Consider the following 17,166-nt stretch of genomic DNA (forward strand, 5'->3'; position numbering starts at 1 on the left):
GTAACACTGTGGGCTTGTTCAGGCCTAGATTGTGCTCCCAGTAACTGCACTTGACTTGACACAATCCTATATGCACACAGCCATAGCCTCTCCGACCTTGAACACATACTTCAGTCTGACTTTTTGAGACTTGAAAATTGGATTTCCCAAAACAAACTGTTTTTAAACACTGACAAGACTGTAACTATGGTATTTGGGACCAAGGCTACATTTTTAAAGCTTCCAGCGATTGAGCTCCTGATTAGAACCAACGCTAACACCACCCTAACTCCTGTTACTAGTTTTAAATACTTGGACATTTGGTTTGACTCCCATTTAACATTTGGGATGTACATTGATACCCTGACATCCAAAACCTATGCCAAACTTAGGTGCACTTTACAGGAACAAATCCTCCCTAAGTCTGCAGGTCAGAAAGCGTATCACATAGCAGATGCTAATGCCAATTATCGACTATGGGGACATAGTATACGGCTCGGCACCCCAAACCTACCTTGGCAAACTTGACACCCTCTACAATTCAATATGCTGTTTTGTTCTCCAATGTAACTACACTGGCGACACACTTTATTCGAGCTTGGCTAGTCCCACGAATTCGGGTATACCCGGGTGTATTGAGGTTTGTGACTGTTTTCTGCCCGAGTGCATTGAGTTATTTTCCGGCAGGGATTGAAGCATTTTATTCCCGTTGGCTGCAATACTGCACAGTACATATATATATACTGCATTACTATTCATGAATTTATGCCATCTGGTAGACACGCGAAGCATTGCAGCCTATTAAATCCTAATCATTATCATTTAACATCAGCCAGGCATGAACCCAGGCTGGGAAGGCAAATGAAACGGGGCTTGTCAGAGGTGAGGAGCGGCGCATTCCAGGTATCTGCCAGGTACATACCGGGTATTTGCTCGAATAAAGTGTGTCGGTGCAGTACAACACACATCACTGTAAAATGCTCAAAGAACTAGATTGGTCATCACTTGAGTCTAGGCGCAAAGTTCATCTCTCCTGTCTTGCCTTCAAATACTTTCTGGGCAAGCTACCCATCTATCTGAACAAGCTCCTCACCCCTACCACACGCAGCACTTATCCCCTGAGATCTGACTTCAAAAGACTGTTCATGGTCCCAAGGTTCAGCAAAGTATCCGGCCGCTCCTCCTCCTCTTACCGTGCACCCCAAAACTGGAACAGTCTACCTGGGACTCTCACAGCCAACACCAGTCTAAGTTCTTTCAAAACTAAAGCTGTCTCACATTTTAAAGCTGCAGTTCAGTCAATATCCTGCATGTGTTTTTTTTAATAAATCAGTTCTGTAGTAAGAAAAAATACTTTTAGCATTTTCTGTTTTAAAAAAAACAACTTTGAAAGACCAATTTTCTTGTATTCTATTTTAACAGCCATTTACTAAGGCACTGCCCCTTCATGTCCTGTCACAAGCCCTGGCACACCCCTTTGTCAGCCCTGCCCTCCCTCTAGCACATGTCAGTGCAGGAGTGCTCATGAATATTCATGAGCTTCCACTGAGTGACTGAAGCAGAGGAAAAACATATCCCATATCTAAAGATTTCGCCAATCAATACATGGAGAACGAATTGACTGGCAGCTATACAGTTCTTTAGGTAATTAGAGATTGCCCACATGAAACTATTGAATTAAAAAAAAAAAACTGAACTGCAGCTTTAATCTGGTCTGTAACTGTTACACACGCCTATAACATATATTATCTCTTAGGCCTTGCCCCCGCTGCCTACTGCAGCGCCAGCTGTGGCGGACGCTGCACGGACGAGAGCCCTCCCCTCAATGGCGCCGGGCCCGCTGCGAGGGGGGGCCGCAGCGCTGTGGCGAGAGTTGCTCCTGCTCTCAATAGAATTGAGAGCAGGACTCGCGACGGAGCGATAAGCCACGCCCCCCCGACAGTTCAGCCAATGAGGGCAAACCTGCCGGGTGACGTCATGGCCGCGCCCCCATCACTCCCCCACCACGCCCCCCCCGTCTCTCTTCCTGCAGTGAGCTGCAGACCGGGGAATCGGCTGCACGCGCCGCCAATCTCGCGGGCGCGCGTTGCAGCGGAGTTACCGGGGCCTTAGCCTTACTGTGCATGCAATGTCTTGTATATAATGTATACCCTGTTCACTATGTAACTGTATTTGTAACTATGTATTATGTCATAACTCTGTACCCAGGACATACGTGAAAACGAGAGGTAACTCTCAATGTATTACTTCCTGGTAACACATTTTATAAATAAATAAATACAAATAAATAACCCTGAAAATCTGTAGTCAGAAGTAAATGAGAAGTGTGACCCGGACCCTGAATGATTTAAACATGAGAGACAAGGTTATAATGCATTGCGATTGAGAGGGCTAGAACAATCAGGGCCCTTAGCTCAGCAGTGCTCATCTCCAGTCCTCAAGACCCCCCAACAGGTCAGGTTTTCAGGATATCCCAGCTTCAGCACAGGTGGCTCAATCAGTCCCTGCTTCAGCACAGGTGGCTCAATCAGAGGCTCTGTCTTTTTACTGAGCCCCTGCTTGAGCCACCTGTGCTGAAGCTGGGATATCCTGAAAACCTGACCTGTTGGGGGGGCTTGAGGACGGGAGTTGAGCGCACATGAATTAGCAGCTGCTTAGTCTGCTTTTAAATCCAAAGATTGTGGGTAATTATTATCTTTTCCTCCTGATACCAGTAAAACATCGCTGCTCCTTGAGTGTAATGAGGTAGATTCACTAAAGGACGACGTAGCTGCGTTAAAACGTGGCATTCTCAGGAAATGAGATGGCAGCGACTTTGCTTAGAAATCCAGAGGGATAAGTAATAGGTTTTTTTACACAACCCTGTGGCAGGATAATATTTAACCCTTTGGAAGCCTAAGGCTACAAAGCCTTCAGGCACCAAAGGGGTTAACACACAACAGAAATACCCTACAAATAAAACACACAAAAAAGCATGAAATGTATCTGTGCAAACATGAGCTGCTATGTATGTATGTATATATATATATATATATATATATATATATACAAGAAAATAGCCGTGTTAGTCCAGTTGCGATAGTGCAGAATAAATGAGTTCTTCAGTATTAGGTGATACCTTTTAGGTATCACCTAATACTGAAGAACTCATTTATTCTGCACTATATATATATATATCTCAGGCAAAAGGTGACACATTGTGTGCTCATTTGCATGTCATGTCCCAGAATCCCTTGCTGCAGTGGAAGCACGGTATGGTAGGTGATAATGGTGAAAGGCAGGGGTACAGACCTGTCTAAGACATGTGAATGTGCTCACAAGTGATATTCGATATTAGCTATATGCTAACGGTGGAGGTTTTTTTTCCGCCCTTTTTACCCACCATAACGTAAATGTGTATGGCATACATACATACATACATACATACATACATACATACATACATACATACATACATACATACATACATACATACATACATACATACATTCTCCTGTCGCCAGCACTGGGTTTTGCCGTAATCAAATGTCATGGTTTGTGTACAGTAGAAGCCATGCTTATGCAATCTATGTATTGGTGCCAAACGATGTGCAAAGGGTCATGGGAATCTCAGGTATAGAGACCAATCCTGGGGCAGATCCCAGGCGAGCTGTGTTATGGGAAGAGCCAAGCAATATTCTAATATTATGTAAATTAAGTGCGTATATGAGGTTTTTTTTCTAATATTTGCAGTGGATGGAGATACGGTATATGGCTGGGCTCAATTAAGTGAGAGCGTTAACTGTGTAATACTCCATGGCACGAAACACCAGACCAGCTTTATATAACAGGTCGCTCAATAATCAGATTGCTCAACAGGCGCTAGGCATGGTCTTGCATGGGGGTTTTCAGAACTGGAGGGCACTGATTGGGTACAAAAATTAGCCTGCTATCCAACTCACTGTCACTGAATTAATTCACCATCCCTAGGGCCGTTCATTTCACAAATACATACTTTGTCATAATTTATTTTTTTCATGTTTGGCATGGTCAAATAATCTCAACTGTAAGCAGCTCTGGGATGCAATACAGGGCGCGCATTGATTGTGACTGCAGTGCAGACTAGGGGATGACTGCAGCTTAGTGTCTCTAAATCAACCCCTTTTGTTGTTGGGGGTCACTATCGGACCCCCCATAGATCATCCCCTAATACTATTTGCAGCTGAATAATCTGTATTCTTCGTATCAATATTAATATCCAAACGTGGGGATCACAGAAAACATGGTTCTACAGCATTAGGTGGGGTACAAGGTAAATGAAGCCAGGGACCACCCAGACAAGGGCAGACAGAAGGAAGTGGCACAATTTGTAGTTCAGTTCCTCGGGGAATTTCCCTGGAACGTTGGTTTCTCCCTACATTTAGTTGCATCTCCCTGTCACTTATCTCGGAGATGAAAACCAATGCACAAATGTATTTTTCTGGTGTGTAAGTAGTGCCCCTTCTTCTCTCTGTGTGTTTATTATAGTAATAGCTTATACACATCCTTTCTTGCAAAGTATGTGTTACACGCTCTGTGCCTAATTTGTGCCCTCCTAATACTACATTATATTGATAGAATAATGTCTGTGTTCCATGTGTGTTATCACCACTAATTATAACAGTTGCTGTATTTACTATGAATAATTGTGACTGAATATGTTCTGCATGCACACTGTACAACGTGTGTTTGCACTAATAATAACACGAGTGATAATAAAAGGTCTGCACAACCCCTGCATAATGTGTTTTGAGCCCCCTATAATAATCATGCTTCTTAAGCTTAATATATATCTGTAATATAAGTTCTGCATATTCACTGTGTGTGTGTAATGTGCTAATAATAAGGATAGGGATAGTATAAGCGTTGCACAGCTGTTTTTCTTGCACACTTAATGACAATAATGCTGACAGAGCAGGTGAAGTACAGTGTATCAATACCCTTTGTAATAATAATGCGAGTTCTGCTCATTCTCAGTCCATAGCGTGCTTACTCCCCTATAATAATATAATAGCAATAGGCCGATAATATAATCTTTGCACATAATCCTGTCTCTCCTTGTACCTCCAAGATCAGTTCCTCCATCTCAAACTGCCTCTGGGAAGCTTTGTCATCCTCTATCGGGTCATGGTACAGCAAGGCCAGCACCTCGTACTTCTTCAGGGCTGCCTTGTAGTTCTTCAGGTTGATATTGATGACCCGGTCCTCTCCGTCGTACTCTGGGAAATCAAGCCCATCGTCTGCCCAGGCGCCCAGGCTCACCAAGGCGAGGCATAGAGCTGCCAGCACCAGCCACAGCCCCTTCATCCTCTCACACGTTCCAAGTTCACGGGTTCAAATCCCCTACGAGGTCCAATTTAAAGCAAAGTCAATGGGAAGGTGGGGGGGGGAGAGAACAAATGAAATCCCTCCTCCACCCCTATAGCTAGAGAGAGGAGCACGGTTGGGTTGAGAAGTACGTCCCTCGCTTTCTTGGTGGGGGCAGCTCCTCTTTCACTGGGGATTGGGCTGACAGGTGGGTCAGCTTGTTGGGATGGCAGTGAGAGTCTGGGGCGTACTGGTGATCAACGTCCCAGTGTGCCGAGACTGAAAAGCAAAGAGAAAATATGACACCAGGGCCATAAAAGAGGATGAGGGGGCTGGATAGGAGGAGGTCAACAAGGTGGGAGGTTCGTCTTATCCTGACGGGCTTGGCTCTCTGGAAATTCGTCACTGGCACCCTCCCTCTGATTCCCTGTCTATATATGTCTATATGAGGTCGCTCTCCTAATATACACAGGAGTCCTCATTTATCCTATCAGCAGACACAGCAAAAGCAGGCTCAAGTCTACAGATGCAGACAGACTAGTGGCTCTCGTGGGCTGGTCCACATTAACCTGCACACACAACAAAAGTATGAGTTGGTCAACGGTGGTGGAAGTGACGTGTGTGATGCATTGTAGTGATGCTGTATTTGTGTAGGACTTCTAGCAAAGACACCACTTGAAACCCATTTACTGTCACAGGGGCATTGCTGGGGTTATAAACCTGGACCTGTAATATATTCTTATTGTTTATTTGTAAAGCGCCAGCATATTCTGCAGCGCAGTACCGCGTTATCTATATTACATAAACAGAATGACATACCAGAGGAGGACAACCAAGTGCAAACAGGTGCAGAAGGTACTCAGGGCCCTGATCCCGAGAGCTTACCCTCCAGAGGGGATGAGGGGCAATGTTGGAACTAAAGGTAAAACATCTGCTCATTGTGGGACGGAGTGTGCCTCAGGGTGGGGTATGGATGGTCCAGCTGCACAGCTGATCCCATTAAGGTTGGGGGTGAGGATGTTAGGGTGAAGCTTGGCCCAGCCATACAGCTGATCCCATTAAGGTTGGGGGTGAGGATGTTAGGGTGAAGCTTGGCCCAGCCATACAGCTGATCCCATTAAGGTTGGGGGTGAGGATGTTAGGGTGAAGCTTGGCCCAGCCATACAGCTGATCCCATTAAGGTTGGGGGTGAGGATGTTAGGGTGAAGCTTGGCCCAGTCACCCAGCTGGTCCCAATAGGGTCAGAGGGGGGTTGGTGGTAGGTGTTAGAGGTGTGCTAAATTGGCTTCCTTGAGAAAGTGAGTTTTCAGGGAGTTTTTAAATCTCCGAAAGCTGGGGGAGAGTTTTACCTACAAAAAAATAATAATGAATAAATCCCATTTTCTTTGATATAACGGTCAAATGTTAGATGTTTTCAAATTGTACATTTGTAAACCAGTTGGCTGACAATGCCATTCCAGTGAAAACACTATTGTTATATTAAATTCCTATATACTGACCTTTATAACAAAAATTAAATGCTATTAATGTATTTGTAATGGCTTTTCCCCCTTATCCTCACATTTTCTATTTATGTAACTTAGTATTACTCTTATACTTTAATTAACTTGCTAGGAAGTCGTGAATGATCAAGATATTTTTTTTTTTGAACGGCAAATAAAAGTGGACGCACTGTTAGGCTGCGGCCAGGTAGGGAGCGTGCGCGCTGGCGCTCGTGCGCAGCGCCCTGCTCGGCCGGGTGATTCGTGGCCGGCTAGGCGCGCGCTCGTCTGGGGCGTGGCCATAATGTCACGGAGCTGGTTCGCCCTCGGGTGAACCGCACACGTGACGCGCTTGCGAGCGGCAAAATCAAACTTGCTTGCTCTGCAAGCATCTAAGCGCCAGGTGGACGGGCGCGCTCATGCTAGCCACACACATTGCCTCAATGTGTTTCAGAGCGGCCAGCATGAGCGCGCCCGCCCGCTCAACACCACCCTGGCCGAAGGCCTTAAAGATACTCTGGGGGGACAAAAACCCTTTAAACCAATAGGATTTTTATCTAAGATAAATCTGGTAAGCAGACCCCTGCCCTTGTATTGGAAAAATCTAGTGTGTTTTTTCTTCTTCATGTCCCATTAATGAGGATATATTATTTATTCCACATTTATTTGCTAGTCATTTTTGGGAGTCGGATTTAGGGGGACAGGAAAATCACTGCTATTTCTTCCAAGGAAGTAACTGCTTTATAATTTAATGGGGGCTACATATTGAGCTGCTTTGCAGTTCTTATATAGTGCTCATTTTGGGACCTGAGGCACAGAGAGATAAAGGCAAACCACAAGCAGGTGTATGGGGGATAAATCCATGGACAAAATGCTTCTCTTAACTCCAACTTTAGAGACTCGGCTTTGATATACCGTCCCCTGTGTGTATAGTGGGGAGTTCAAAGCAAGAAACTATTAATACATTTTATTCTAGAATTGTTTTAATGAAGGGTTTTCATCTTTAACCCGTCGGCTTCCAGAAAGCCTTGCAGTGCATTCCAACTCCATCTGGCAGCAAAGAGATAAAACGGCCACCCACTTGGCCCCTGTCTCTAGCATGTCGCCTTTGCTCCCTATTCGATCATCTCAGCAATTTTACGTCCAACCTGCTGAAATATATCAATTTTTTTTTTTTTTTGTGCAATCACCTTATTAAGAAGGGAGACGGAGAGGAGAAGCTAAAAATACGAGGAGATGAGTCTGGAGTAAGTTAAGCCGGACTTCTGCGGATGGTGGGTAATTAGAGAATGATGGAAGGAGTGGAGAAGCGATGGGGGGGGGGGGGGAGGAGGAGAGACCCGGAGAAAGTGCTGTGTGGGTGAGTGAAAGGGGCCAGAGCCTTGTTCTTGGGTTACGTTGACAATGCGAGAGGAGCAGCCCGAATTTCAGCTTAAACTCGGAGCGGCGAAGGGTTTCTCAGTGCCGGAACGGACTTTCAAAAAGTCACCTTTGGGCTCAGTTGGTGAGAGTTTTGTCTCCGCCATGAAAACGAAGAGACAGTCTTTCTCCAAGATGGACCTTTATTATGGAAAAAGAATGTCAATGCTGGGACCATCTGTGGACTGGACCAAAGTCCACGCTAGCACCCCCAACATCCTCACCCCCAAACCTTAATGGGATCAACAGTGTGGCTGGACCATACTCCACCCTGAGGCTTACTCCATTCCGCAACGAGCAGCCACTTAACCTTTTTCTCCAACGTTGCCCCTTACTCCCGCTAGAGCGTGAGGTCTCAGGATCAGGGCCCTCAATACCTTATCTATCTGTGTGCGCTTGTTTGGTATGTTATTGTGTTTATCTAGTATACATCACTCTGTGCCCCCCATTGTACCCCGCCGCGGAACATGTTGGCGCTTTTGCAAATAAACAGTAATAATGTGGGTACACCAGGAAGTAGTGGTAATTCTTACCCTCTGGTAATACCACCAAACCACAAGCTGCCGTAAAAACAACATTAAAATAAATGGTTGTGCTGGGGCCGTCTCTGATTACAAGACACTCCAAACCTGCTAGAGATCCAGCAGGCCAATGATGTCCACCTTTGGTGGGTCCCTGTGTAATACCGATGGGAAGATGCTGTACCTGGCGGCACTCCGTAAATCAAACCCTTTAATGTACGATCTCATTAGAAAGCCATTTAATCTCCGCTGTGCAGCCCAGGGTGTAATGCGACACAGGCAGGGGGGGGGGGGGTGTCATTCATCAGCATTTTAATGTGTAAGTCATTCCGTGGGCAGCAACGTGTTCCAATGGGAATCTGCTGAGATCCTTTACAGCAGGGGTGGCCAACTCCAGTCCTCAAGGGCCACCAACAGGTCTGGTTTTGAGGATATCCCTGCTTCAGCACAGGTGGCTCAATCAGTGGCTCGGTCTTTCACTGAGCCACTGATTGAGCCACTTGTGCTGAAGCTGGGACTGATTGAGCCACCTGTTCCAAAGATGGGACTGATTGAGCCACCTGTGCTGAAGCAGGGATATCCTGAAAACCTGATATGTTGGTGGCCCTTGAGGACTGGAGTTGGCCGCTCCTGGTATACATGAAACTTGGGCTCTTTGTGTATTAGGCTGTGAAGTTGCTTCCCTGCAGTAAAGAAGAGAGGTCAGCTCCTTTTACATGAAGGGGACCCAAATCTTCTCCAGCATAGGAAAGGAGCCTGTCGTACACAAGCCAATGCCTGTCTCAGGAACTAGCAAAACGTCAGACCAAGATGCAGTCAGTTCTTCATTTCCCACCCATCTTTCTTACTCAGACACTCTAAGAAAAGGATCTCGCTGCGCTCTCTCTCTAGCACTAATACCTGTTCCAACTGACCTGTAACCCCCCACTGATGTTCTACCATTCTTCCAGATTTGGGCCAGTCTTACTCATGTCCAGCATCAGGGCTCTCATACACTTCAATTGAGTCTTATTAGTTGAAGTCAGTGCTTTTAAATCAAAATGCCATTTTTGGGAGGTGCTAGAACCCCAAATTATTGGGTCCGTAGAGATTGACACCTCTGTGTTGGTGCTGTTCATACGAATAAAGTAAGTATGTATTTAGGGCTTCCAGGCATGTGATGCCACAAAACCCCACTCAATGTGGGCTACTCCAGCAGAGATGGAGTGAATGGATAGGAGGTAGCGACTGGTCGAAAGACCTTTTAAATCTTACCCATTGGAAGGCAGCCTCACTCATTTATAGCAGTGGTCTCACTCTCAGGTAAGTTGTGAAACTTTCTTCTTGTCCAGGAAGCTCATTCAGGAATAATTCAATCTTCCCTCACAAGGAGAAGATGGCATATTGAACTAACAAGGGCATTGCAATTCTCACTTATTCCATAGAAAAATGTCTTGTATTGGTCTAAAACCAGTGATTGAAGACAGGTCAGGGTGGCTAACACTCCATATTTTCACAGAGACTCCTTGGCACTTGGATTAAAAGTGACCAACTTTATCCCTGAAAATAATTTGTTTGGTCCAATGCAATTAAATGGAACCCTACTTCTAATGTACAAACCCACACATTTACGAAGGACACGCCGTATACTTTAGCCATCATTATAAAACTGGACCCAGATACAGTAACGTTGCCTCTCTGATCAGCAACCTGAGGTTCTGTTGAAATTACAGTTGAACATACAGGACACCTACAAGCTCATATTGAACCCCCAAAATAACCACAACATATATATAAGCATATAAGTGTCACAGAGGAGTGCTACTGAGCATGGCAATATATATTTAAAACCAGAGACAGAACATAAAACACAGACCGAGCTCAGTGCACATGCAGTGAAACTCATACACGGTACAGTGCCTAAATATATATGTATAGATATCTATTAAATAAAATGGTCTTTTAGTTTAACAATTTGGCCAAAATGTTAAACTAAAAGACCATTTTATATAATAGATATCTATACATATATATTTAGGCACTGTACCGTGTATAGGTTTCACTGGATGTGCACTGAGCTCTGTCTGTTTTATGTTCTGTCTCTGGTTTTAAAGACATTACAGTTGAGCTACTTTATAAATCTCTGGACCTGCAACACATTTGATACATTTTCTATTATAATATATGTATTTCTTATTGAGTCATTCTGTTAAGCTGATAGATAAACCCTTTGATGCCTGTGGATGTTTCAATTGTAAGAACCTTGTTGATGAATTCTCTCACATTCGATCTGCCAGCCGGGTGTTTTCATGAACCAAGAGATGTAGGAAGGTGACACATCCCGATAGATGCGTCATCTATGCCCCATTGTACCAGCCCTTCTCTGGTTACATTGCAGGCCCCTCTGGCAGTGTAGGTGTTAATAAAACTCCTGGCAATGTTTGGAACTCCTAATTCTCGCTGATTTGAGTCCTCGAATGCTGACAGCTATGGCAGCTGTATGAGACCCTGTGTGCAGCTCAGTTTCCCAGGATGATGTGAAGAGGCGCTTATGAGCGCCACTGATGATCAGTAGCCTGGCCTACACCACAACTATTTGGCTTGTGCTTCCAGCTGCAATCAGCCCTCTCCAATCCAACCTTAATAATTCCCCGAGATAGTGTTTTGATCTCTCTTCAGCAAAATATGTAATTTTCCCAATCACCGCCGCGTGTGGCAGATATTATTAAACCTCTTGGGTAAATGATCGCTGCTGGGCTTATTCACTGGGAATATTTATATAAAGGGTATTAATTGTTGAGGTGGGAATATTTATAGCTGTGTGAATTATTTATGGCTGGGAGATATGCAGGGATGCAGCCGTCTGCCTGTTAACCCATTCCCTGCTGAGGCCCTACAGAATATAGATAAGTAGAAAGGAAGGGACTGGATTTGGGGGTGTCTGTGTCAGCGAAGGGGGTCTCTCGGGAGTGGGTAGCAACTTAAACCCGATTTTTCTGCACTGGATGCAGGAGGGCCAAGATGAGTGGAAACTGATAATACATGCAGATACAGAGGTGTGATAACGTTATTATACAAGCGACAGAGAAGCCCAATGGTACATCCAATATGACAAATATACACAGTAAAATACTTATATATTCTCTTGATAAATGGTAGTGGTAGGACCTGCAAACTGGGTCTGCCTTGACGTGGCTTGCAGGCTTATGATGCTTTAGCCAAAGGGTTAAACTATATGACCCCTTTTCACGAGAATATATAAGTATTTTACTGTGTATTTGTTCGCCGCAGTCTGGCAGCACTCTTTGAGGGAGGAACTGCACTTAAGGCAGTGTGAGCCTTCCATACATTAGGCTGTGTAAGTTCACAGTAGCCTTTGATTACACATTATTCGTTCCCCACCCCCATTCCTTCCCCACCCTCCAGTCCCAGTACACACTTCACTGGGTGTATTTTAATTTCATTTTTGTTAATACCTCCACAATTTGTATTACTTTTATTACACACATTTTATTACACACATTTTAAATACCCAATTGCTTTCATATTTATTAATCCACTAGCTGAGAGACCCGGCGTTGCCCGGGATGTTAATGGTAGTATTATTTATAAATCGTGGAACAATAGGTGACTATTTGTTGGAAAGGTTGGATAATAATGTTGAAAAGAAAGATGGAAGAAAATGTAATACGATGTTGTATAAAAATGGTTTATTGTAAACACACCACAGTACAATGTATATTTTGGTGACATAAGTGATGTGAAAATGTAAGGCGTGTGTCCTGCTAGGGTGTGAGCGTGTGTGAGGCGGCAGGTGGGTGTTCAGTACGGGTGGCGCATGGGTAGTGAGTGCTGGCTGTGGGTCGGGGTCCTGCTGGGTGTGAGGCGGCGGGTGTGTGGCGAGTGCGGGTGACAGCTGGTCAGTGATATTGTTGCGTAGGGGCAGGATGCGGCAGGTGTGTGTCGAGTGTGTGGGGTGGGTGAGAGGCGGCGGGTGTCTGTTGAGTGCGTGCGGCGGCTGTGTGGCGCAGGGGTGTGAGCGGTGGGCGGGTGAAAGGCAGAAGTGCGGGTGGCCGAAAGGCAGAGGCAGGAGGGCGGACGGAAGGCATTGAAGGAGGGGAGGTGAGGTCGGAGGGGTGGTGGGGGGTGGTGAGGGGAGGTGAAGGGGGGCGGGGGGATGGGTGGTGAGGGGGGGGATGGTGAGGGGAGGTGAAGGAGGGGCGGAGGGGAGGTGAAGGGGGGGCGGAGGGGAGGTGAAGGGGGGGCGGAGGGGAGGTGAAGGCGGGGCGGAGGGGAGGTGAAGGGGGGGGGCAGAGGGCTGGGGGGGAGGGTGGAGGTGGAGGGCTGGGGGGGAGGGTGGAGGTGGGGGGCTGGGGGAGGTGAAGGCGGGGTGAGGGTAGATGAAGGGGAGGTGAAGGGGGGGTGGTAAGGGGGGGGAGGTGGTGGTAAGGGGGGGAGGTGGTGGTAAGGTGGGAAGGGGGTGGGAAGGTGGGGAGAGGTGGTGGGGAGGTGGGAAGGGGGGGGAGGTGGTGGGGAGGTGGGAGGTTGTAAGGGGGGAGTGAAGGTGGGTAGAGGTGGGGGTGGAGGGGGCGGTGAATGTGGGGGTGGAGGGGGGGGGGAAGGTGGGGGTGGAGGGGAGGTGAAGCGGGGGTGGAGGGGAGGTGAACCGGGGATGAAGCGGGGGTGGAGGGGAGGTGAAGGGGGGGTGGAGGGGAGGTGAAGGGGGGGGTGGAGGGGAGGTGAAGGGGGGGGGGTGGAGGGGAGGTGAAGGGGGGGGGGGGTGGAGGGGAGGTGAAGGGGGGGGGGGGTGGAGGGGAGGTGAAGGGGGGGGGGGTGGAGGGGAGGTGAAGGGGGGGGGTGGAGGGGAGGTGGAGGGGAGGTGAAGGGGGGGGTGGAGGGGAGGTGAAGGGGGGGTGGAGGGGAGGTGGAGGGGAGGTGAAGAGGGGGTGGAGGGGAGGTGAAGGGGGGGTGGAGGGGAGGTGAAAGGGGGGGTGGAGGGGAGGTGAAAGGGGAGTGAAGGGGGGGTGGAGGGGAGGTGAAGGGGAGGTGAAGGGGGGGTGGAGGGGAGGTGAAAGGGGGGGGGGGTGGAGGGGAGGTGAAGGGGGGGGTGGAGGGGAGGTGAAGGGGGGGGGGTGGAGGGGAGGTGAAGGGGGGGGGGGTGGAGGGGAGGTTAAGGGGGGGGTGGAGGGGATGTGGAAGGGAGGGGAACTGGAGTGAGGGGTGGGTGAGGGGAGGTGAAGGCCGCTCACTCACCCGTCCGTTCCCTCACCCGCCCGCTCACTCACCCGTCCGGCAGCTCCAACGTGGATCTGAGGCGGGAGGCAGCGTGTTGTGGCCGCTCCCCCGCTGTGTCCCTGGCGCGCGCTCGCTCACTCCGCTCCCCCGCTGACTGTAGCGGCGCCGGGGGGGGGGGGGGGGTGGAGGAGAAGTGAGTAAGGGAAGGTGAAGGGGGGTGAGGGGAGGTGAAGGCCGCTCCCTCACCCGTCCGGCAGCTCCCTCACCCGTCTGGCAGCTCCCACGTGGAGGGGGTGAAAGCGCGGGAAACAGGGAGAGGCGGAGCCTCCGTGACCGGTGGGGAAGAGAGCGGGAGATGTGCTGCTAACACTGTGAGCCCCGCTAATGTATGTAACACCGTGTGTGTGGGGGGGTTGTGTGTGTTTAGTGATGTGTATAGTGATGTGTGTGTGTGTGTGTGTGTATAGTGATGTGTGTGTGTGTGTGTGTGTGTGTGTGTGTGTGTGTGTGTGTGTGTGTGTGTGTGTGTGTGTGTGTATAGTGATGTGTGTGTGTGTGTGTGTGTGTGTATAGTGATGTGTGTGTGTGTGTGTGTATAGTGATGTGTGTATAGTGATGTGTGTGTGTGTATAGTGATGTGTGTGTGTGTGTGTGTGTGTGTGTGTGTGTGTGTGTGTGTGTGTGTGTGTGTGTGTGTGTGTGTGTGTGTGTGTGTGTGTGTGTGTGTGTGTGTGTGTGTATAGTGATGGATGTGTGTGTGTGTGTGTGTGTATAGTGATGGATGTGTATGTGTGTGTGTGCCATTCACTCCGCCTCAGGCCAATGAGAGGTGTGGGGGGCGGGCGGCCCAAGGGAGCAATCGCATTGGCCTGGCCCAAGGTCCAATGAGATTGCCGCTAGGGACACGGGGAGGGGCACAGGGAGACACATACAGACCCGGACACATAGAACACTTTCAGAAATATATAGTAGATTGATTATGCATGTCTGTTTAACGCATTGATTCTGTGCATTATATCTTCTCTCAATCTATGAGCAAAACCCCGTGCGCTGACCAATCCACCACCTTCACTATTTCTGTCATGTTGGATGTAGCATTGGGCTTCTCTGTCGTTTGTTGTATACATTTGCCACGCTCAGTAGCTCTCCTTTCTGACACTTTAGTACATATATATTTTTGGTGCGCTCAGGGGTTCCTAAAATGAGCTTACTGGGGTACTGTGTTTTGTTTGATAAAGTTATTAAACCCTCATCTCTGTATGTCTCTATATCAAGTCAAATAAAAGACACATTGGGGGCTATGTACTAAATCAGGGGCGCTCAACTCCAGTCCTCAAGCCACCCTCCCCCCCCAACAGGTCAGGTTTTTAGAATATCCCAGCTTCAGCACAGGTGGCTCAATAAGAGGCTCAGTCGAAGACTTGTGGCTCAATCAGAGGCTCAGTCGAAGACTGAGCCTTTGATTGAGCCACCTGTGCTGAAGCAGGAACTAATTGAGCCACCTGTGCTGAAGCAGCAACTGATTGATCTCCCTGTGCTGACGCTGGGATATCCTGAAACCCTGTCCTATGGTGGGGGGAGCTTGAGGACTGTGCACCCCAAAAATAGATGAAACTGCATAAAAATTGGCTGCCAACTTGAACGTCGTGGAAATCCTAAAAATTCTGTCAAACATAAAGTTACTGTTAAATAAAGGCCCTTGTACTTCTGCGCTGTGTATCACTGGTATTAAATGCAGTACGGATGTTTTATTATATGTATGATCAACATGTAATATTTTCATAGGTTGGCTATAAAATATATGCCATTAATATTTGATATTTGCAAATACTAGTAACAAAAATAAAAAAATACACAACTCTGTTTTCACATATTTTGTATCAATCAGGCATGCAACTCGACACAATGGGTCAGAAGTAACTTCAGACAACAAACTACGCATCATATGTACGAGGTCACATAAGGCCCTTGACACCACGCACATTTGACTAAGGTTTGGACTTCTTTTTAGCCCTACAATTGTGATACACATTTCTTTCCCCAAAGATAATATTAGTTCATCAATCCCATTGTCTACAGCAGGGGGTAGCCAACTCGAGTCCTCAAGGGCCACCAACAGGTCGGGTGTTCTGGATATCCCTGCTTCAGTGTAAGTGGCTCCGTTGAAGACTCTTTGAAGACTCCATCACTTGTGCTGAAGCAGGAATATCCTTAAAACCTGACCTGTTGGTGACCCTTGAGGACTGGAGGTAGCCCACCCCTGAGTCAAAGACTGAGCCAAGTGTGCTGAAGCAGGGATATCCTTAAAACCTGACCTGTTGGTGGCCCTTGAGCACTGGAGTAAGCCACTCCTGGTCTTGTCAGTTAAATTGTTGCCAAATTGTTAATTATGGCTGTTAATTGATTCATAGTTAACGACGATTCACTGCAATGAAGGTTAACAATCATTAAACATGTATTGGCGATTTCGTTTACACGTGGAGGACACCCAATGAGATACAACATCGTCATCCTCCATCCATAGTCATTTATTGGAGGGGAGGGGGTAGGTCTTATCGTTAAAAAACTGGAGAATAACCCACACTCAAAAATAACAACCGACTTACTGTATCAAAGAAAAAAATCCCGCTGCAAAACGAGGTTGAAACTAAAAGGAAAGTATTGCACCAGATTAGGATATCATAGGATACAATGGGGATTTGTGCCATGATAAATAAGGTGCCTTTTTTTGGTACCCTAGGTTTGAAGCAGTGCATTCTGGTCCATAACCCCGTTATCTCCACCGGATTACGTTTATTTAGTCAAATCTCCCAGCTATAAATCTGGGACTGAACTGCAACAGCCCCGGAACTATCAAACCAGATTCCTTGTAAGTTGGGTTACCCTTTCCAGGACCAACATTAGAATTTCTAGTATAGATAAAATGATAGTGTACAGAGCTTTTCAAAACCTCGTAGGTCTCTTCTTCGGGTGTACTGTATGCGGGAGGTTTTGCAAGTCCTTTACACTACAATTACATCTAGGAAGAACTGTACTGTTGGTCCAGTCAATGGCATCACAACCTGCAAGGAATCTGCTTTTCTCCAGGTCCGATAAGGCTATTACAGAATCACCAAAGAAACGAATCCCATTGAAAGCAACTGCATTTATTTTCCCTCGGTAAATAGCCTCCAGTGAATGATCATATTTATATTCTACGGGTTGCTTATCACCGTGTCTGGGGTGCA

At 47.2% G+C, this 17,166-nt stretch overlaps 1 protein-coding gene and 1 long non-coding RNA gene across 2 annotated transcripts in view; one reads left to right on the plus strand and one right to left on the minus strand.

Annotated features, from left to right (window-relative positions):
* Window positions 1-5,656, minus strand: part of CASQ1 (calsequestrin 1) — a 60,378-nt gene extending 54,722 nt beyond the window's left edge. Inside the window, exon 1 of the mRNA XM_075607752.1 lies at window positions 5,062-5,656. Within this exon, the coding sequence (XP_075463867.1) occupies window positions 5,062-5,304 (243 nt within the window). The 5' untranslated portion in view covers window positions 5,305-5,656. The remainder of the gene's footprint in view (window positions 1-5,061) is intronic.
* LOC142498518 (uncharacterized) overlaps window positions 1-15,991 on the plus strand; it is a 75,141-nt gene extending 59,150 nt beyond the window's left edge. Inside the window, exon 3 of the long non-coding RNA XR_012802450.1 lies at window positions 15,828-15,991. This is a non-coding gene — a long non-coding RNA (uncharacterized LOC142498518). The remainder of the gene's footprint in view (window positions 1-15,827) is intronic.
* The last annotated feature ends 1,175 nt before the right edge of the window (window positions 15,992-17,166 follow it).

The sequence above is a fragment of the Ascaphus truei genome, chromosome 7, assembly GCF_040206685.1.
Source record: "Ascaphus truei isolate aAscTru1 chromosome 7, aAscTru1.hap1, whole genome shotgun sequence".
Lineage (NCBI taxonomy): Eukaryota > Metazoa > Chordata > Amphibia > Anura > Ascaphidae > Ascaphus > Ascaphus truei.